General features: G+C 39.1%; 1 protein-coding gene across 5 annotated transcripts; it reads right to left on the reverse strand.

Moving 5' to 3' along the window:
• Positions 1 to 725: 725 nt before the first annotated feature.
• LOC111192867 (deleted in malignant brain tumors 1 protein-like) lies at positions 726 to 21,241 on the reverse strand. 5 transcript variants are annotated; one of them, XR_007432676.1, is made up of 17 exons: positions 21,088 to 21,241; positions 20,879 to 20,948; positions 20,733 to 20,806; positions 19,421 to 19,729; positions 19,186 to 19,292; positions 16,988 to 17,183; positions 16,472 to 16,780; positions 15,835 to 16,137; positions 5,686 to 5,994; positions 4,973 to 5,275; positions 4,593 to 4,883; positions 3,417 to 3,719; positions 2,859 to 3,167; positions 2,464 to 2,766; positions 1,462 to 1,773; positions 1,263 to 1,331; positions 884 to 928 (listed from the first exon to the last, which is right to left on the reverse strand). XR_007432676.1 is itself a non-coding variant. In XM_049473358.1 (16 exons), the coding sequence occupies exons 3-16, from the start codon at positions 20,755 to 20,757 to the stop codon at positions 876 to 878; spliced, it is 3,189 nt and encodes a 1,062-aa protein (XP_049329315.1). In that variant the 5' UTR covers positions 20,758 to 20,806; positions 20,879 to 20,948; positions 21,088 to 21,241; the 3' UTR covers positions 726 to 875. The 5 variants fall into 5 exon arrangements, 4 of the variants coding, with proteins under 4 accessions (XP_049329315.1, XP_049329314.1, XP_049329316.1 ...); XM_049473358.1 differs by lacking the exon at positions 1,462 to 1,773 and having other exon boundaries at positions 726 to 928; XM_049473357.1 differs by lacking the exon at positions 1,462 to 1,773 and having other exon boundaries at positions 726 to 928; positions 1,017 to 1,331.
• Positions 21,242 to 22,173: the final 932 nt, after the last annotated feature.

Genomic DNA, 22,173 nt, shown 5'->3' on the forward strand with positions numbered 1-22,173 from the left:
TGTACCTCCAGTTGTACATAGATAAGGCATTGGTACTTGATTACAAGATCATTACAAACTGAGCAATTCAAGATACGAAGTACCTGAGCACACGACTCCTACATCATCCTTGTGTCCACATTCATCCTCTCCACACAGCTGATATCTGCAGTTCCACAGAGACACCTCGTTCCCCTCACACTCCACCTCATTCAGCCAAATGGGTCCAGTTCCAGATCCAAACCGGGCTGGTACCGGTACTGGAGCACTGAGGGCCACTCCACACTGCAGCTGTCTGCAGACCACCTGCGCATCCTCAATATCCCACAATTCATCACTCACTGTCCCCCATGATCCACTGTGGAAAACCTCCAGCCTTACTGCACAGTCTCCCCCAGAACCAACCAGCCTGATGAAGCTGTGGACTGTGTTAGATGTACCTAAAATTTACACAAATACAAAAGATGTTTTCAAACTCCTTTCACAAGATATGTGTTGTGTATATGTACTCATATTTGCCAAATAATTATTCTCAAATGTTCAAAAATATGGATAATAGAGGCACTTTTGCATGTTATCATACATACAAATAAAATTATACATATATTAACTGTGCAATGCTTACCAGAGCAGGTGATGTAGAGCTGTACTGTGGAGCTGCAGTTAACTGCTTGTGAGCTGCTGCAGTTCCTCAGATGAGCTTCACTCCCAGAGCAGTTGAAACCCGTCACACACATGTAGCTGTGTTCAGGACTGGATGAAGAGGAGCTGGAGATGTTGAGTACAGAACCACAGCCCAGCTGTCTGCAGACCACAGAGGCCTCAGACTCACTCCAGGAGTCCTGCAGAACTCTCCTCCAGTCCTGCCTGAAGAACACCTCCACCTCCCCCTCACACTACATCCCTCCAGACAACCGCACTCCTCCCTCATGAGACGCCAGAGAAGAACCTGAAGAGAAAAAAAAATATTACTTAGCTTAAAATGAGGGAGTAATAAACTTTCAGTTATTTATTATACTGCAACTGTAAGATCTCACCACTACAGATAACTCCAGCATCCTGTTTATGAGAGCATGCAGTTCGACTCCATGATGAAATGGGACATTTTAACAGGTGTGTTTCGTTTCCCTGACAATCAAACACATCAGCCCAGATCCGGCCACTCCCCTCCCCAAACCAGTCTGACCCCAACACAGCCACAGAACTCCCACACTTCAGCTGAGCACAGAGGACGCTGGCAGCTCTCATATCCCAGCTTACATCACACACTGTACCCCACTCACTGAGGTACTGGAGCTCCACTCGACCAGAACAGGAATCTGAGCCGTTCATCAGCCGAGCCTGAGTGTGACCTGAATTTACAGAGGAGAAATAGTAGGCAACAATAATACAATACAATAATAAAAAAAATACAGTAATTACAAACTAATTGCTCACAGTTTAGTACTAATCTAAATCTTTTACAAACATACTTCATCATACCAGAGCATCTTAGTCCCACATCCTTGTTGTGAGAGCAGTTGGGTTTCAAGGAAGGAGATGTCTGGCAGAGGTACATATGAGATTCGTTTCCTCTACACTGAAGCTCCTCTGACCACATCTGACCCTCTGCTCTACCAAAAGTAGCTGCTCACAGAACCTCCACAGGAGAACCACAGCCCAGCTCCCAGCTACACACAACCTCTGCATCCTGGTTAAAGTCAGCATCACACACTGGAAGCCAAGAATTCCGATGAAGCTTCTCTACTCTCCCAGAGCATGCGTGAGGACCACCAACAAGTCTTCGCTTGTCACCTACAGTATAGTATTTGTGTACATTGATCATCAAAAAACACTGCACCCAGAAGAAAGCATCAGATTACAAGGCTAGTCAGAAGAAAGATGTGCTATGCCATGGCTAAACACATTGACAGGTCAATCCACTAATCCACTAAAAAGTGCTGGATACTGTTGGACCCACGATACCACATCGCAAAATCACATTAGTGAAAGCACATGTAATGCCACACATCTGACATGTTGCATTACACACTGTATGTGTAGTTCCTTAAATATTACTCATCTTAGTCTAAATGAAATAATTTATTATTCCTCACACTGCTTGTAAATCAATGGTAGACATTAAAAAAAAAAAAAAAAACATACTTGTAGTTTTAGATAAAAAAATAACCAAAAACAATTCAACATAGTCAAAGTCTAAACATTTTTTCATATGTATAAAACTTTTGCTTTTTGACTTCTCTGCAGCACTCCTTGTAAACTTAAAAAGTCTGGTTAGCCCTCAAGGACATAAATGACAAATCAAATTAAAGGTTTCTTAATGTTTTAATGTCTTAATATCTTTTTTCATAATATTGTGCAATACAGAAATCAATCAAACTGGTGGATTTGTGTCTCCGTCACCTGTCTGTTATCTGAATTTGGTGGATGTGTGTTTTTGTCAGTGTTTTGTGTGAAATTGACAAAAGGAAGTGAAATACCTACCAGAACATGCCAGTCCCACATCATTATCATGGGAGCAGTTGTGTTTGAGTGAAGATGATTTTGGACAGAAGTGAATCTGAGATTCGTTTCCTCTACACTGAAGCTCCTCTGACCACACCGGACCCTCCCCTCTACCAAAAGCAGCTGCTCCCAGAACCTCCACAGGAGAACCACAGCCCAGCTCTCGACACACAACCTCTGCATCCTGCTGGTCAAAGTCAGAATCACACACTGTGACCCAGCTCTCTCCATGAAGAACCTCCACTCTCCCAGAGCAGTGAGAACCTCCAACCAGCCTGACTCCTAGGTATGATCAAAATATAATAAACATTATGCAGTGGGTTAAAAGGTTTTTTGATTACAGAAGTTCATATTTAGTTTTTAGTGTAACTCACTTGAACAGATGACTCCAGCATCTTTAGGATGATTACAGTTATGTTTACCCCATCCTGCTGATTTACAGTTCTTTAGTATGGATTCTGATTCTCTACACTCCACATTATCCATCCAGATTGGTCCTGATCCTGATCCAAAGTAAGCACCACTAAGTGCATCTACAGCCTCTCCACAGCCCAGCTCTCTACACACCACTGCATCATCCATCATATCCCAGTTATCATCACACACTGTTCCCCACTGTCCTTTATGAAGAACCTCCACTCTCCCAGCACAGCGACTCCCACCATCCACCAACCTCACACTTTCTAAAGAGCAGAAAGAGAAAGATTGCATGCACAACAAACATCATTTTGCATCTTTTAAAATGTGGTAAAACTTCATTTTAATGCTATTCACATGTGCTATATTCCAGCATGCACAAATATGGACTATATCAATAAAAGAATTAAGAAGAATATGTTTCATGAAGTACATTATACACTGACCACTAAGAAAAGAACATCTTTTCATCAAGACTCTAAAAAGAAAAAATAAATAAAATACGTAGCTCTCACCAGAACACACCAGTCCCACATCATTATCATGGGAGCAGTTGTGTTTGAGTGAAGATGATTTTGGACAGAAGTGAATCTGAGATTCAGTTCCTCTACACTGAAGCTCCTCTGACCACACCTGACCCTCCCCTCTACCAAAAGCAGCTGCTCCCAGAACCTCCACAGGAGAACCACAGCCCAGCTCTCGACACACAACCTCTGCACCCTGCTGGTCAAAGTCAGCATCACACACTGTGACCCAGCTCTCTCCATGAAGAACCTCCACTCTCCCAGAGCAGCGAGATCTGCCCACCAATCTGACCCCTAAATTAGTTTATAAGAGAAAGAGAACATGTACATTAACATTAACACACAGCATCAAGTACTTGGAAACCTTAAGAAGTTCCACAGGGTTCTACTGTAGGACCGATGAAACTGATATTAGTGAAGAACTGATGACAGTGAAAAACTGCAGTGTGGGCTTACACATGGAGTCAATTAACAGTTTAAGCACTAAACACAAACAAATGTACTAATTAACTGCTTAAAATATATAAAGATAAAAACTCTGGCCATGTACCACTGAACTAAGGTGTAACTATAATTAACTAAAAAATATTAACGCCTGTTTCTTTGTGAATGGGACTTCTGCATGGAAAACCATTATTTTCTACCAGAAAGGAAAGATTACAAAAATGTATTTCTCCATCATGCCTACAGCAATAGTCTTTCTATAATTAAGTATTGTCTTATAGTGAAAATCACTTTTCATCTCCATATAATAATTTGCTTTTTTAATAATTTGACTTAGTATATCAAGTTATTACCTACATTTAAGTACTAGTAAGACCCGGTAAGTATTTTGTATGTGCTAGATCATACAGAGAAATCACACTGTAAGTTATGGGAACTTAAGCTCTAAAACACAGGCTGTATTATAAGTGTTAACTAGGTTTATTACAGCTTATAGTTTTCTTCTATACAGTAATTTGCCACATTATTTTTTAAACGCAAAACCAGGTCTGAGATTGAGCAAACAGTGACTGATCTAGTGGTCTTAACCAAATAAAAGTGGGTTAATATAGGTGAAAGTAGGTCATGATTATGGCAGATTAGGAAGAAATGCTATAATAAATAAATTGTGCACAACTGATATACATTCCAACGACAAGTATTTTAAGATTTAGGAGAGCTCACCTGAACAGATGACTCCAGCAAGTCGATTACAAATTTGTTCCACCCATCCAGCCGATCTACAGTGCTTCACTGAAGACTCTGATCCACTACAGTTCACATCATCCATCCAGGCTGATCTTGGCCCAAACTGAACATTTTTAAATACAGCCTCCCCACAGCCCAGCTCTCTACACACCACTGCAGCATCTCTTATATCCCAGTTTTTACCACACACTGATCTCCATGTTCTGTTATAAAAAACCTCCACTCTCCCAGCACAGCGATGGCCACCATCCACCAACCTCACACTGTCTGCACAACAGAGAGAGAGAGGAACAGATGTAGAAATCTGAAAAATCAGACTAAATCAAAATAAATACATAAAAACATTTAGCTCTTACCAGCACACACCAGTCCCACATAATTATCATGGGAGCAGTTGTGTTTGAGTGAAGATGATTTTGGACAGAAGTGAATCTGAGATTCGTTTCCTCTACACTGAAGCTCCTCTGGCCACACCTGACCCTTCCCTCTACCAAAAGCAGCTGCTCCCAGAACCTCCACAGGAGAACCACAGCCCAGCTCTCGACACACAACCTCTGCATCCTGCTGGTTAAAGTCAGCATCACACACTGTGACCCAGCTCTCTCCATGAAGAACCTCCACTCTCCCAGAACAGTGAGATCTGCCCACCAGTCTGACTTCTACAATGTGTTTATAAGAGCAAAGAGAACATGTATGTTAATATTAACACACAGCATTGGGAGGTTAATTTGAATAGGAGGGAATTAAACTTATATGGGGCAGTGATTTTTATATTTTGCACTTTTCATTAACTGAAATACAAGGATGTTAAAAAAATATATATATTATTTCTTAGTTGCTAATTCTAAACCAAAGCATTCAAAACCACCTCTGTAATAATCCATTTATTAAGTGTATGAAAGTGAATTTAGGTTCAGGCTTAAACTTTTCATGTTACAAAGAAGTTTTTTTTACAGGGGTGTATATAAAACAACTAACAGTTGTTTAATTCATTCAGTACATTCCAACACAGGCCTCATCACATTTGTTTACATCTCTGTGTAATGTGTTTTATTTTTTTGCATCTTACCTGCACAAACAGCACCAGCGTCTTCATCATGATTACATCTCTGTCTACCCCAATCATAAGACCTACAGTTCTTCAGTGAAGACTCTGATCCAGCACAGTTAGCATATTCCACCCAGATCGGTCCTGATCCTGATCCAAATCGAGCTCTCCGTGGTGCATCTATGGCTTCCCCACAGCCCAGCTCTCTACACACCACTGCAGCATCTCTCATATCCCAGTAATCATCACACACTGTTCCCCACTGTCCTCTATGAAGAACCTCCACTCTCCCAGCACAGCGACTGCCACCATCCACCAACCTCACACTGTCTGTGTGGAGAAAAAAACAAACATACTGATAATCAGAGAATAATTACACTTATACTCAAATAATAATACTCAAATAAGGCTGAAATACAGTTTAGACCAAATCATTACACCTTACTGGATATCAAACGCTCCCATTTAGAGATCATAAGAAATCAGTTCACTAATTTGTACTTCTATAGCAATACTAAAATGGGCTGACAGGATGATAGCAAAGTGTAAATCACATGAATGTACGATGAAAAAGTAAATATATACTCTATATAGTTTATTTAAAGAGTTCTCACATAATTCTTGTTCATTTACTTATCAGAGACACCTGCTCAGTTTGAAGTTAATAGTGTTTTCAATTAAATGCCACATTATGCAACCTCATTCAGCATGTCTGATTTGGTAGTGGATCAGTAAGGGTTTCCCCACGGTGCATGACAATCCCTGGCCCGATGTGGAGAAAGTAGTTAAGTTCTTCAAGGATAAAGGAATTCATACCATTCACTGCCCTTTCAATAACACCCTTACAGAAAAAGAGGCCAGTATACATACAGTCCACAAAGTTAGTGTAAAGATATATATATTTTACCAGTATATTATACTTACCAGATGTGACGAGAGTGACAGTGGTCAATAGAAAAATGAGTAGAACTGGGATGTCCATCTCTTGCACACACACTGCTCAACTCAGCAGCAGAACAAGCTTCACCTCTACTCAGCCAGATAAGACTCAAGAGAGAGAGAGAGAGAGAGAGAGAGAGAGAGAGAGAGAGAGAGATATTCCCCACAGAGGCCAATCACACTCACTATGACCTTATTAGAAAGAGGAGAGGAAATTATCAAACATTTTCAGTGACAAATCAGAAGAAGCATTTTTTAATTTCTCCATATTTTTAAAAAGCGTCAGCACTAATTAACACAGCTCCACAGCTATATATATATATATATATAACATACATATATTTTGTTTTCAATTCAGATAGCAGAAACCCAGCAAAAATGAATAATATTTGTTACAAAATGATAAAAAAGATACCTAAAAACAATTTGTTTTGTTCCCTAGTTTTGTTTCAGATGGATTAAAAGTGATTTTTCTGAGTAGACAGACTGGTCGATCTCTGTCAGTTGGTCTATTCGTCTTCTTCAGACATCTGTACGTCCTCCACCACATCATCATAGTCTTAATATAACGGAAGGAAAACAGCATATAAATAATAGAAATTATATTTGAAGCAAGTATTAGTGCTGGAAGTCTCAGTTTGTCATTGCATTTAATGTCGTTTAATCAGAGAAATATAATTTATTTAAATACAGTGATGAAGATGATTAGTTCCATTAACAGTATTTAATACCAAAAGAATAGAAAACCATAATAATGTATGCTGCACAGACATATATAGATATATTTTTGATTAAGGTGAAAAGCAAATATAATTTGCATGTTTACCATGTGTCCACAATATATCGTACGTATTAAAATATCCAAACCTGTTGTAATGTGTGGGCTCTCTTCAGCAGGTATGCTGCACAGCAGCATCAGGATGATGGCAGCAAGACACTGTTACTCAAAGACTCAAACTTTTAAAATACTAAGGGGTTTTCAATGTATTGGTACAGTCGCCCTCTGCGATCAGAACTGGTTGACAAATCAAAGTGTGTCCCTCTAAAAAAAAAAACAAAAAAAAAAAACTCCCACACACCAAAGGATATTAACTCACCTCAACATGCCTTTTGCAATCCTTTAGTTACCCCTGGGCAATCCTAAAATCACTATTACAAACTGTACAGTAGGCAAGACATTGTTTTTAACTTGTGCCAGACATGGATATACTGGAGTAGTCAAAGATAAATTGAATTTAGCATTAGCATTACCCGCTAACCACACTCACTATTTCCCCGTTCAGGGGCGAGTCTTATCGGCCTGAAGCCTGATGCTAACTGCTAAAACACTTCAGAACCCTACACATATTGCATGGAACTTTTTTCTATAAAACAAAAAATATATGTTTTTTCTTCTGCATTAAAAATTCTAACACACATTCAGTATATATGTCAACTTACCTGAGAGAAGCTCCTCATCTACGTCCTCATATCCTGAATGCTGATCTTCAGAGATAAAACTTCCTGTTAAAGGAGATCAGAACAGTCAGAATGCCAAAGTTCAATTATTTAATCAAAATCTACAGCAAAAAAATGTATTTGTAAGTCTGAAAATGAGATGAGGCTTTAAGCCCAATCCCATTTCACCCCATGGCCCTACCACTTACCCCAACCATTCTTTGAGTGTAAAGGGTGAAATCCTCCCCATAAGAATTGGGACAACACTTCATGCACCAGATACGTCATCAGAAGCACTAAGGTTCAGTAACCTAGCTAATTTTATGGCATTGTATGTCTTCAGAAAGGTTGGTGATTAAGGAACAATTGTCAATTTCTTAATTCCTGTTATGGGGAGCTCGGATTAGCTTTCATTTTATTTACTTGTTCTGTTCCGCCTTAAATGATGCAGCCTCTGCTGTCTCTTGCACCATTTAAGGTGAAATGGGAAAGTTGGCTAACAAACCCCATCCCTTTCCTCTGCTTTTTAACAGCAGTACAGGCCTGAATTGATAGTAACAGATATGTAATTCTTCCTATTATAGTCAGTGGAGTAACATTATTTTGAACCTGTAAGATAAGGTAACAATGCTACAATTGATTTACTGCATGTAGTTTTTTCATTTATAGTCATTTAAACACTCAGAATTGCTATTTGATATCTGACCTTAGATCCACTTTACATACTGTGTGAAACTATAGACTGCCTTCAGTGAAACTCTCTACATACAATTTACCTCTTTTAGTATATCTGTTAGTGACACATTTATGGTTAATCTCTTCATAGACTGCCTCAAGCAGAGTCTTCCTCCTCGCCTTAGAAATCACTGTGAGAGAGAAAGAAAGAAACATGGAGTCAGTTCAGTAGAAGAGAAGACTGATGACAGATTGAAGGACTAATGATGATTATGGAAAGTACAGAAAGTGGATTGTAGATGATCTCTGAATCCCCCTACCTCTCCTGAGCACTCTGTTCTGATAAAACAGCACAACCAGAAGCACTAAGGCCAGGAAGAGCACAGATCCCAGAACCAGGAGAGACACTGGATAGATTTATGGAAAATTAGATGATGGATTTTTTGAAGGAGGGACTGTCTTTTTCTCTGTTAGCTGTACTGGAACTGAAAACACAGAATAAAAACACTGTTGAACACTGCATAGTGTTGTTTAAACGTAAAAAAAAATAATCACACAAAGGAACTAATTAAAAGAGTACCTGTGGTGTAAGTTGTAGTTGTTTCAGATGAAAAAGGTAATGTGACAAATATGTCTGAAAGAAATATCATAAAAATGGTCAAGAAAAAGAGGTTACAGAAGGAGAAAGAGATTAGAGCAGCATTATTTAAGAAATGGTATTTATTGTTTTTGTGTTTATTGTCTTTGAAACAAAAGAAGTATATGGCTGATATGGTAATATTGTAGGTATTTTCAAAAATATTGTTGCATTATTGTCTGCCAATGTTACTTAGTGTATTTATCAGTGTTGTGAGCCTAAATCAGCCATAATATAAATGCTATTCTCCCTTTTACAGGTCAGAGGAGCACAATAATAATAATATTGAACCTGACTGAAATACAGAGTACACTGCTTAACATAACCATAGTTATCTTAAGAGAAGTTAATACTAGATTAAAAAACGTTCTCGCAAACCTGCACAGGTGACTCCAGCACTGTGGGAGCAGCCAGTGTGGATCTTCAGGGAATGAGGACAGTCCCACAGGTGAATCTCATTCCCTCTACACTTCACTCTGTTCATCCAGATAGTTCCTCCACCAGAACCATCAGCAGCTCTTCTATTAGCACTCAGCGCCGGCCCACAACCCAGCTGCCTGCAGACCACCTGAGCATCCCTGATGTCCCACAGATAAGCACATATACACCCCCACTCAGCATTATGATACACCTCCAACCTCCCAGAACAGATTTCCTCTCCTCCTCAACCTAATAGGCATGTAATCTACATCACACATGAACAGACACATGAATAATATTACATTTTTATAACAAAACTACAGCAAACTGCATTAGTGTTTTTATTTAATCAGTTTTCACTCAAATCAAAGATCAACTGATGAAAAGGGAAGTTTAGAATTATTTGACAAAACAAGTTAGAATGTATGCACGAACAAATCTGATTAATACGTATACTTATTCAAGTAGTGAATGGAGTGGTAGTCAAATATTCGTACTAGAGCACTGACCCTGGTTTGGAAATAAGGTTTTCAAATGCAAGCTGTTTCTTCTCTCCTAGAAATGGAGACACATGCTATAAATACTACAAAAATCAAATCAATACTACTAAACTCATTACTAAAATAATGATCTCAGCAATAACAATTGAGAGTTTCAATTGAGCGGCAAACCCCCTCATTTCACACCAACGCACAGAATTAAAAGTCAGTCTGGTTGTGCTGATAACACCAGGCATTCTAATAGGGCGCACAGGAAACTTCAAGCTGCATCAGACTGCTCTTTTTCTCTAACCCCACCTAACTATTCCAGCAATGACAAAAACAATTTTTCAGTGCGATTTTCGTTCAGAACAGGCTCCTATTAGTAAATGTACACCATTATTGTAAGTCACTTTAGACAAAAGCATCTGCCAAATGTAACGTAATTCAATGTAAAATATCTTATTATTTCACTCACAAATGTAATTTTTTCTGATACACTTTACACTTTTTATTAAAATGTGTTCCCAGCATGACCAGATGAGTGTAAAAAGCACAGCAAGGTGTAGCTTGTAGTCCCAAAAAATCTCAAGCAATGCTGCACACATACATTGCCATGAAGAAGTATTTGCCCCCCTACAGATATACTGATATTTTTCTGATTATTAAAAAAAACTTTAACATCAGACAAAGATAACCTGAGTAAACATAAAAAAGCTAATTTTAAATGATCAGGAATAAAGGAATTTAAAGAATTTCTTGATTCTACAGGTCTGGCAGTAATCAGGCCTGGTTGAGTTAAGTGAAATTGAATACTCATCTATCCAAAAAGTGTAATTAATCACATTTTATTTTTTAGGGGGTGTTTGGATATTTTTTTTCCCTTAATAAATAAAATGATTATTTAAAAATTATTTTATATTTACTCAGGTTGTATACACTTACACAGGGAAAGAGGATGAGGAAAAGTGAGGGTGATCCGGTCACCACAACACTTTCTTTCAACACAACTTTTTTACTCATGCTCATCTACTACTACAGAAAAAAAAAAAATAAAAATAACGGAGCAGGTAATGTGAGTCACCTCACTGCTTCTATCACAATTGTTCTGACTCCAGGATGAAGATGGACAGTGAAACAGAGTAGAGTCATGTTTCCTACATTTTACATCATCCAGCCAGTTAGGAGCTGATTCCACTCGTGCTTTGGTAGCTCTCTCAGTCTTAAATCTTCCACAGTTCAGCTCCCGACAGATGAGACCCATTGTTTCTACATCCATCCCATTGTTACACACATTCCCCCATGTTCCATTATAGAACACCTCCAGATTCCCCTCACAGCCCTCAGTCAGTCTGATCTCTTTATACTCTGATGAGAGAAAATGCTTTATGTTAGACCCTGGAGTTGTCATGTAGTTTAAAACAAACTTAATGAATCTACACTATTAGTTAAAAGTTTTAGAACACCCCCATTTTTTGCCATTTAAGCTCTCCAGCCCAGTTAATAACCTGAAATGGTACAAAATCCAGTGTGCTCAAATGGTACAAAAGTTAGCAGTGCCAGGGCCTTTAAACAGAAAAGGACCCCAAAAACGTGTATATTGTAAAAAAAAAAAAAAAAAAAAACTGAATATATTTGTTTTAAAGAAAGCTTTGGAAATTGGCGCAAAAATAAGAATAAATTAAGTCTTAGTCTGTAGTAAAGTTAGAAGAGAATGCGTTACTGCACTCTACTGCTGACTTTGTAGTAAACTGCACTTTTATCATAATACCTAAAAAATAGATACATTCTGACACATTCAAAAAAACAAGAAAAAAAAAGGTACAGGAAGAGGTCTGGCTGACCCACATGGCAACAACTTTAGATTGGTTTAACAAGTCTTATTTTAACAGTTTAACTAAGTCTCACTTTCAGCACTGAAGAGAAAATTTAGAGGTCTGACAGGTGAAGTGTTCAATGTAAGAACACCAGCAATCAGCACACTGTACCTGAGCAGACGACTCCTACATCATCCTTGTGTCCACATTCATCCTCTCCACACAGCTGATATCTGCAGTTCCACAGAGACGCCTCGTTCCCCTCACACTCCACCTCATTCAGCCATATGGGTCCAGTTCCAGATCCAAACCGGGCTGGTACTGGTACTGGAGCACTGAGGGCAACTCCACACTGCAGCTGTCTGCAGACCACCTGCGCATCCTCAATATCCCACAATTCATCACTCACTGTCCCCCATGATCCACTGTGGAAAACCTCCAGCCTTCCAGCACAGTCTCCCCCAGAACCAACCAGCCTGATGAAGCTGTAGCCTAAACTTCAGAGAAACCAGTTCAAAGTATGATTTCTTAGTTCACCCGTAGTCACATGATGATTGGTTCATTTCAGATTCATAATAATTATAATAACCCTTACAATAAAACAAAATAAAACAATTTCCCCCTAACAACAGGCATTATTCACTACAATTCCAAATAATTTGAATTAATGTACCAGAGCAGGTGATGTAGAGCTGTACTGTGGAGCTGCAGTTAACTGCTTGTGAGCTGCTGCAGTTCCTCAGATGAGCTTCACTCCCAGAGCAGTTGAAACCCGTCACACACATGTAGCTGTGTTCAGGACTGGATGAAGAGGAGCTGGAGGTGTTGAGTACAGAACCACAGCCCAGCTGTCTGCAGACCACAGAGGCCTCAGACTCACTCCAGGAGTCCAGCAGAACTCTCCTCCACTCCTGCCTGAAGAAAACCTCTACCTCCCCCTCACACTCCATCCCTCCAGTCAATCTCACTACACCCTCATGAGACGCCAGAGAAGAACCTGAAAGTACCACAAATATATTTTAGATTTTACAGGCTTAATAAGATTGTTTTTACAGCACTTGAAATAAATCAGATTTAGAAATTAAACACATTGTTTTTTTACAGATACTGCTGCATTAGCTGAGCTATATATGGAGCAAAATTAGAAATTGATTTTCAGAAATCAAAATTGTCTATGGAAATGTATATACATGTTCAAAACTGAGATACATTAGTAAATTAATTGAAGTGAAGTAAAAAAAAAATATATATAAGAACATAAGGGCACTTCCTCCTAAAATCACTTTACAGCCCATTGATAAGAATGTTTAAGATTCTTAAAAGCTCACCACTGCAGATGAGTCCAACATCCTGTTTATGAGAGCATGCAGTTCGACTCCATGATGAAATGGGACATTTTAACAGGTGTGTTTCGTTTCCCCTGACAATCAAACACATCCGCCCAGATCCGGCCACTCCCCTCCCCAAACCAGTCTGACCCCAACACAGCCACAGAACTCCCACACTTCAGCTGAGCACAGAGGACACTGGAAGCTCTCATATCCCAGCTTACATCACACACTGTACCCCACTCACTGAGGTACTGGAGCTCCACTCGACCAGAACAGGAGTCTGAGCCGTTTATCAGCCGAGCCTGAGTGTGACCTGAATTTACAACCAAGAGACTCGTAAAAGAGCAAGTTCTCTCCTATACTGTATATTATATAAAGAAATGTTAGACAATAATATCACATATTATACTGTACCAGAACATACAAGTCCCACATCATTACCATGAGAGCAGTTGTATTTGTGTGAAGAGGTTATTGGACAGAGAGTAATCTCAGATTCATCTCCTCTACACTGAAGCTCCTCTGACCACACCTGACCCTTCCCTTTACCAAAAGCAGCTGCTCCCAGAACCTCCACAGGAGAACCACAGCCCAGCTCTCGACACACAACCTCTGCATCCTGCTGGTCAAAGTCAGCATCACACACTGTGAAACAAGACGCTCCATGAAAAACCTCCACTCTCCCAGAGCAAACATGAGGACCATCAGCAAGTCTGGATGTCCTGTGATCTGTGCGTAATGCAAAAATGTTAAATCTCTCTCTCTCTCACAATCAGATTAAATAAAGACTTGTATAATAGACAAATGCTAAACAAAACAGAAGGCTAGTAATGAGATGAAAAAATACTAGAGTTGTCAAATTAACATGTTCACTTCATTAATGAATAAAAAAAAATGAACACAAATGACAAAAATACTGCTCATTAATTACCCTACTTTGTGCCCTCTGACCTCCGACGCTAGATCCCAGTTCACAGATCATATCAAACCACATAATCTACCCAATTCATCCATGTTAATAATACAGATTAATTTAGCTAGGAAAACAGTTGGCATCGCCAAATAGCCATAGTGGCTAATCCACCATTTTGAAAATCATAACAAAAGATTTATAGAAAAACAATAAAAATACATTTTCTTTTATTCTGACTTTTTTTGTTGGTCAAAATATAATTAAATATCTAAATTCTGTCCATATTTGCATATTATTTTTAATCATTTTAAGCAGGGCTGGTATATTTTATTATTACACAGCAAAGCATTTAAACTGTTATTGTAATAATAAATGTAAAAATGTTAACTATTTTAGAGTAGCCTAGAATATCTGGCATGTGTGACCTTCATTTATATTTTTTGTAATCTGCATACGAATAAAGGAGCATCAATTTATAACATTTTTTTTATACCATAGTCTGGCAATCTCAGTGTGTGATAATGTACACATCAGGAAGTTGTTCAATTGAGCTGTACACATTTATATCAAAACGATAACACATCGACTAAAATTAATATATTGTGACATAAGTTTTGTCATATCGTCCAGCACTAAATTGTTAAGCTGGAAATGGCACTATGTTTTTAATTACAGTGTGTTGACTGGTTTTGTTTTGGCACATAAAGTGTTTGAGAAGTTGTCTGGAAGTGGAAAGGACTAATGCATTTTGTTTCATTCAGGTTATAGTTTTGAAAACAAATGTTGTGCTCTAGCAAATCAGTACTGCAGACCCTTTTTTATTAAATTAAATTTTATCAAACAAAATGAAACTGACTAGACAATATCTTGGGTTAATATTTTCAGCAATTAAATAAAAGTCAAAGCAAATGTTAAAAAAAACATCACTGCGTCTCACATTAGCTGTAACTGTCAGAATTTACTATGTAATAGAATATTTAATACGGAATAGGTATACAAAACAGTGACATTCCATCATATGATCTCTGATTTGATTTTGTCTATGATGTGTCGAAACATTCTCAGAAAGTTCACAAATGTAATACATGTTATACGTACGTATTACAGTTTTTGTCTAATTAAAACATACCTGAACAGGTAAGCTCAATACCCATATTATGATTACAGCTGTGTTCACCCCACCCTAATGATCCACAGTGTTTCAGTGTAGACTCTGATCCAGTACACTTCACATGACTTATCCAGATCGGTGCAGATCCTGGAACAGCTGCATCAGTCCTAAACGGCTCTCCACAGTCCAACTCTTTACACATGACAAATCCGCTATGAAATTTGCACCAGCACCACAAATTGTTCCCCACTGTCCTCTGTGAAAAACCTCTGCTCTTCCAGCACAGCGACTGCCACCATCCGCCAACCTCACACTGTCTGTGTAAGAGAAAATAAGAACAAGAAAAAATTACCGAATTATGAACTAGTAAGAGTAAAAATGGGAAAACATTTTTTTTTGAAAAACACTTACCTGCACACACCAGTCCCACATCATTATCATGGGAGCAGTTGTGTTTGAGTGAAGATGATTTTGGACAGAAGTGAATCTGAGATTCAGTTCCTCTACACTGAAGCTTCTCTGACCACACCTGACCCTCCCCTCTACCAAAAGCAGCTGCTCCCAGAACCTCCACAAGAGAACCACAGCCCAGCTCTCGACACACAACCTCTGCATCCTGCTGGTTAAAGTCAGCATCACACACTGTGACCCAGCTCTCTCCATGAAGAACCTCCACTCTCCCAGAACAGTGAGAACCACCAACCACCCGGACTCCTAAAAATTGTGAACATAAAGCTGAATTTAAACATATGTGAGTCACTGCTTCAACATGAAAATGTCTTTCCATGTCATTGAATCTCTGACATTAACACAGCAAGAATGGTCAAAATAGATATGGCATTTAACCTTCAGTGGAAAAGTTGACTAAATGAACGCTATCTGTTTCCTTACAAACAGTACTACTACGCTTAAATGGACCCTAAGCCTCTAAAATGGGTCCTTTCCCACCACTTACAAGACTTTGTTTTACATGTATGATATATTATGAACAGTTTCCTGTTCCTAGTTAACAGAAGGGAACATAAAATAATTTACTGATACAATTTACCTGAACAGATGACTCCAGCATCTTTAGAATGATCACAGTTATGTTTACCCCATCCTGCTGATTCACAGTTCCTCAGTGTAGACTCAGAGCCACTGCAGTGCACATTATCCATCCAGATTGGTCCTGATCCTGATCCAAAGTAAGACTCATGATATGTATCTACAGCTTCTCCACAGCCCAGCTCTCTACACACCACTGCAGCATCTCTCATATCCCAGTTATTACCACACACTGATCCCCACTGTCCTCTATAAAGAACCTCCACTCTCCCAGCACAGCGACTGTCACCATCTACCAACCTCACACTGCCTGTACAACAGTGAGTAAGACAGACCAAGACATTGAGAAAGAATGGAAAAAAACATGTATTTTCACCACTATAAATGATGTAAAGTAGAATTGTGGCTGAAAACTGAAATAATAGCAAGACATTTGCATTTTTGACAGAATTACAAAAAGTTTACATAAACATTGAGCTAATCTTAATGACATTAATCACAAACATGCAGCTCTTACCAGAACACACCAGTCCCACATCATTATCATGGGAGCAGTTGTGTTTGAGTGAAGATGATTTTGGACAGAAGTGAATCTGAGATTCGTTTCCTCTACACTGAAGCTCCTCTGACCACACCAGACCCTCCCCTCTACCAAAAGCAGCTGCTCCCAGAATCTCCACAGGAGAACCACAGCCCAGCTCTCGACACACAACCTCTGCATCCTGCTGGTTAAAGTCAGCATCACACACTGTGAACCAGCTCTCACCATGAAGAACCTCCACTCTTCCAGAGCAGCGAGAGCCATTAACCAGCAGGACTCCTAAAAATTACCATGAAAAAAAGAAAGCTTATTTATCAGTAATGATAAATGATTAAGCATGATGATGCTAAATATTGCACAATGAATGATTCATAAATGCATTGGAAAAAACTAAAGAGAGTATAAGGATTCAAAATAAGTTCAGTAAAGCTATGAATTACATTAAACAAATTAATATGGATCAGCAAAATTATGAAATCAGTAAAAAAAAAAATCAGTAAATTAATTGTTGGTTGATAATTCCAGTGTACAGCACAGTTTGGTGATTGCTCAGTTTAAACATACCAATTTACCTTGGCAATCAACAAGGATTTAGGGTGGGTTAAAAAGGAAAATCATATGTGCTGTACACTTTGCCTACATGGCAGATAATGTACAGTCCCTGTTTACAGTGTTTTACCTGAACAGATAACTCCAGCATAGGACACCCCTAATCAAAATGTATATTATTGTGACTACAGAAGGAAATAAAAATGACCTAATGTTTAGAACACATAACATTGAAGTGGACACGTCTATTTAGCATTTTTAATATTTTTTCCCTTTACAGTTTCAAAATAACAAAAATAAAAAAGATACACATAGACCATAGGTCGGCAATAGGCGGCCCGCGGGCCAGATGCGGCCCGCAAGCAAGAAACATCTGGCCCGTGAGGTTGAACTATAATGAAAAAAAAAATCGGACTGTCCGTCTCAAAAAATGCTCTTTATTTAGAAACTTAATTTTCCAAAACAGAAAATTTTATTAAAGATTTTTTGATAGAGCCACGGGCTGTTAGATAACTGCTAGCTTCTTTATTCTGTTTTTTTTATTCGTTTGTTTTTTTTTATTTAACAAACAGGTATATCATTAATAGCGCCCCCAATGGTCAGTCCACAGATTTCACCCACATCAGCCCACTTGAATGTCTGCTTGTCATTTTAAGAGCGCCCTCCCGCCACCGCGCCCAAGTGCTTGTGGCCCGCCATGTAATGGCTTGGAAAAAATCTGGCCCGCGGCCAAACTTAATTGCTGACCCCTGACATAGACTTTTAATTTGTTGGCAATCCTGTGAGCAGTTATTTTCCAGACACTATATGACCTCCACCAGTCTTGTTACCTGCTTAATTGACTGGAGGAACAGAACAGTAGACACATACTTAATTCACCATTCTTGCTTTTAAACTATGTGCTGCCAGTACAAGTATTCTAAGTCTGTTCCACTCCAACCCAGAATATTACATGTGATTCACATGGATACATGTTGCTGTAGCCATTTTGTATAATGTGTTACTGCAGCTCCAAAAATCCACAAATTATCTCCAAAACAACAGTCTCTTGTGTCTGTTAGACTAGAGAAACTCATTACATTTGTCCAAAGTCTATTGTGTTTGTAATTAGTGCTATCCACCAGGAAGTTTCTGCTAGCTGTGTTTTTAATGTTTTTAAATTCACACTGCAAGGTATTCTAGACAAACACAGATCCCCTACACTTTATTACACTATTATCCACTAAAAAACAAATGCCAGAACAGTAATGCTGCACAAACATAACACCCTCACCCCAAACAAACAATATAATAAGTCACAAATATTTAATTTCACCAGGTCTTAATGGCAAACAGGTAATGGAGCACAGGGCTGAGCTACTGAGACAGAGGGCTGTCTAAGTAGGAATAGATGAAGTCACAGGCTCATTGTGCTGAATGCAGTTCTTACCTGCACACACCAGTCCCACATCATTATCATGGGAGCAGTTGTGTTTGAGTGAAGATGATTTTGGACAGAAGTGAGTCTGAGATTTGTTTCCTCTACACTGAAGCACCTCTGACCACACCTGACCCTCCCCTCTACCAAACGCAGCTGCTCCCAGAACCTTCACAGGAGAACCACAGCCCAGCTTTCGACACACAACCTCTGCATCCTGCTGGTTAAAGTCAGCATCACACACTGTGGCCCAGCTCTCTCCATGAAGAACCTCCACTCTCCCAGAGCAGCGAGAACCTAAAACCAGCCTGGCTCCTAAAATATCACAAGAGCATAAACAATGAGATAACAACAGGATTTAATAAATGAAAGTCAGACAGCACAGACACACAATGTAACTATTCAATACAGTGCACATATTATATGAACATAGTGTAGCTTGCCTGAACAGATGACTCCAGAATTGTGGGTTTCATTGCAGTCATGTTTACCCCATACTGGTGATCTACAGTTCTTCAGTCTAGACTCTGATCCACTACAGTCCACATCATCCATCCAGATTGGTCCTGATCCTGATCCAAAATGAGATTTGCCCAGCGCATTTACAGCTTCTCCACAGCCCAGCTCTCTACACACCACTGCAGCATCACTCATATCCCAGTCATCACCACACACTGTTCCCCACTGCCCTCTATGAAGAACCTCCACTCTCCCAGCACAGCGACTGCCACCATCCACCAACCTCACACTGCCTGTACAAAAGACAAGGAATAAAGAAAGAAAGAAGCGAATAAAAAAAAGAAATAATAATAGGTCTATGCTTCTTCAGCGTCGCAAGGTTATTTAACATAATTCTGCACAGATTTCGCTAATTCAAACAGCCCGAAAATGTTTTAAATAGCTCAATTTAACGCTCTAATTACTAAACAAATGGCTCGGGTTCAGAATGACAGTTTATGGCTCAGGTCGGGTCTGCCTCGGGCAGAAAGTGCATGGATTTGGGCCGGGTCGGGCTGGATTTTTGGGCCCGATCTAAGCTCTACCGCTCCACACACTGCAGGCTTTTTGCAGCGGGGGAGCCATACACTTTTACAAAAACACAGTTAACTCTGGACTGGAAATATTCCGCTGTTTTAATCTTTCCAGACCTTGTCTCACCCCTAGGCTATTTTAATTAAGTTTTTCCAATAGCAACCTATTTAAAGTTGGCTTATTTAACGTTATATAATATTTACATTCTTCATGCTGATGCTAAGCTAATGGTGGGAATACACATTCATTGAACTCTAGACGAGAAATATGTGCAGTTTTAATCTTGCAAGGTTTTTTTTTTAATCGCTAGGCTTTTATATTGAATTTTTCCAACAACAAACTATTTAAAATTGGCTTATTTACATAATATTTACATGTAAGTTACTTAACGTTACTTCTAATGCTAATGTAACACTAAGCAGGTTCTGAACAAAAATATGAATCAACCGAAATGGGAGGGCAAATTAATTTGAAACAGCTTTTACCTTTATTTAATCCAAAAATACTCAATTGTAAAAAACAGCATCAATGATAGAATCTACTTCATTAGGCCAATTTACTAAAAATATACAACAAACAGATACTAGCAAAATATATGTTTCACAGTGATAAAACAGTGACATAGATTAAATCTGCAATCAAGAAAAAAACAAAATTAATACATTTTACCTCCTTGCAGAATATACAGGTTCACTGTATTTATCTTCAAAAAAAACAACCTACCATATACAGCAACCATGACAACCATAAGAATCTCATGTGGGCTCCACACCAAAGTTATCCACCAAAATCAGCACCTACAGATCACATAACACCATTAAGCATACATGCTCAGAATTTCCCCCTTTAAACTCATACTGAATACTAACCCTTTAAATGCAGCCACAGCTCCCCTCAGTGGCCAGCAATCCCCAGCACAATAGAGTGTTTCCCTCTGAGCTACAAACAATAACAACTACATTTAATTATAGCCACTAAAAGACCGTTTCTGCTTCACACAGAGCCATGCTGACTACCTATACATTAAAAATGGGTTTAATTCTCAGAGTAAGCACAATACAAACGCTATTTTACTTACTTTTAGTGTTCCCAGAACCCACGCAGCATGGCCGAGTACATACACACTACTGACCCACTGGCTGCCGCCATTCCTAGCTTACGCTACAGCCCTCAGCTACCGTAATAGACGCAGTAGCGCCCCTACCGTAATGCACTTAATATGGGAGCCCATTACACTAATATAATGCGGGGATACACTTTTAACACCTGACCAGAAATATGTGCAGTATTTTAACAAAACAATTTCAACAACAAGTTGGCTTATTTATATTAAATGTACATATAACGTTAACTTTATTCTTCACACGAACACTGAGCTAATGCTAAGCTAACAGCGCTAAGCTTACACCTGAGGGAAAAATATTGTGCTGTTTTAATTTTCTCACACTTCGTCATTAAGCTATTTTATCTAGGTTTTTCCCACAAAAAACTATTTCAAATTAGCTTATTCATAAGACAAGTTTTAAAAATCTGCTCATTTTCAAATGCAATTCATATTACATTTAAACTATGGCAATGTTTAGCTATCCTTAGACAACTAACGTTAGCTAACTACCTAGAAAGAGAGGCAAGGCCAGCACGTGCAGGTGGTGTAAGACACTACAAATACATACATGATCATAAAATAAAGGACCTGGTCGAACTTACCTTATATCTTAGTAGCACAACAAGTCCTGAGGTGAGCTGAGCTGAGCCTAAATGAGCTGTGCTTCCGCAGGAACTAAAAATGTGCTGCTTGGCGCGTTGTGGAGTTTGGGTTGTGATTATAGACTGTATAAAAGTACGGACTGGACGGTCCCCATTTACTCTCATTAAGGCGATTTAAAGCCAAAATATGGCCGAAATGGAAGCTGCCATCTTGCCTGCGCTTGCAGAGGCAGTAGATGCAAATTGGAGCCAGAACTGGCGTGACAGAGGTGGGAGGCGGGGGCGGGGCCGTGTGACTGCTCAAACCCCGCCCACTCCACGTAATTTTCACCAAACAAGTTTAGTTACTTTACTTAGCTAACCTGAGTTGGCTAACCTAGTTAACTATCGTTAAGTACCTAAGGCTAGGTTAAAAAACTAACGTAAATACTAAAATTAGGGAGAAGAACAAAGTCTG

Source organism: Astyanax mexicanus, chromosome 2 (genome assembly GCF_023375975.1).
Source record: "Astyanax mexicanus isolate ESR-SI-001 chromosome 2, AstMex3_surface, whole genome shotgun sequence".
Taxonomy (NCBI): domain Eukaryota; kingdom Metazoa; phylum Chordata; class Actinopteri; order Characiformes; family Acestrorhamphidae; genus Astyanax; species Astyanax mexicanus.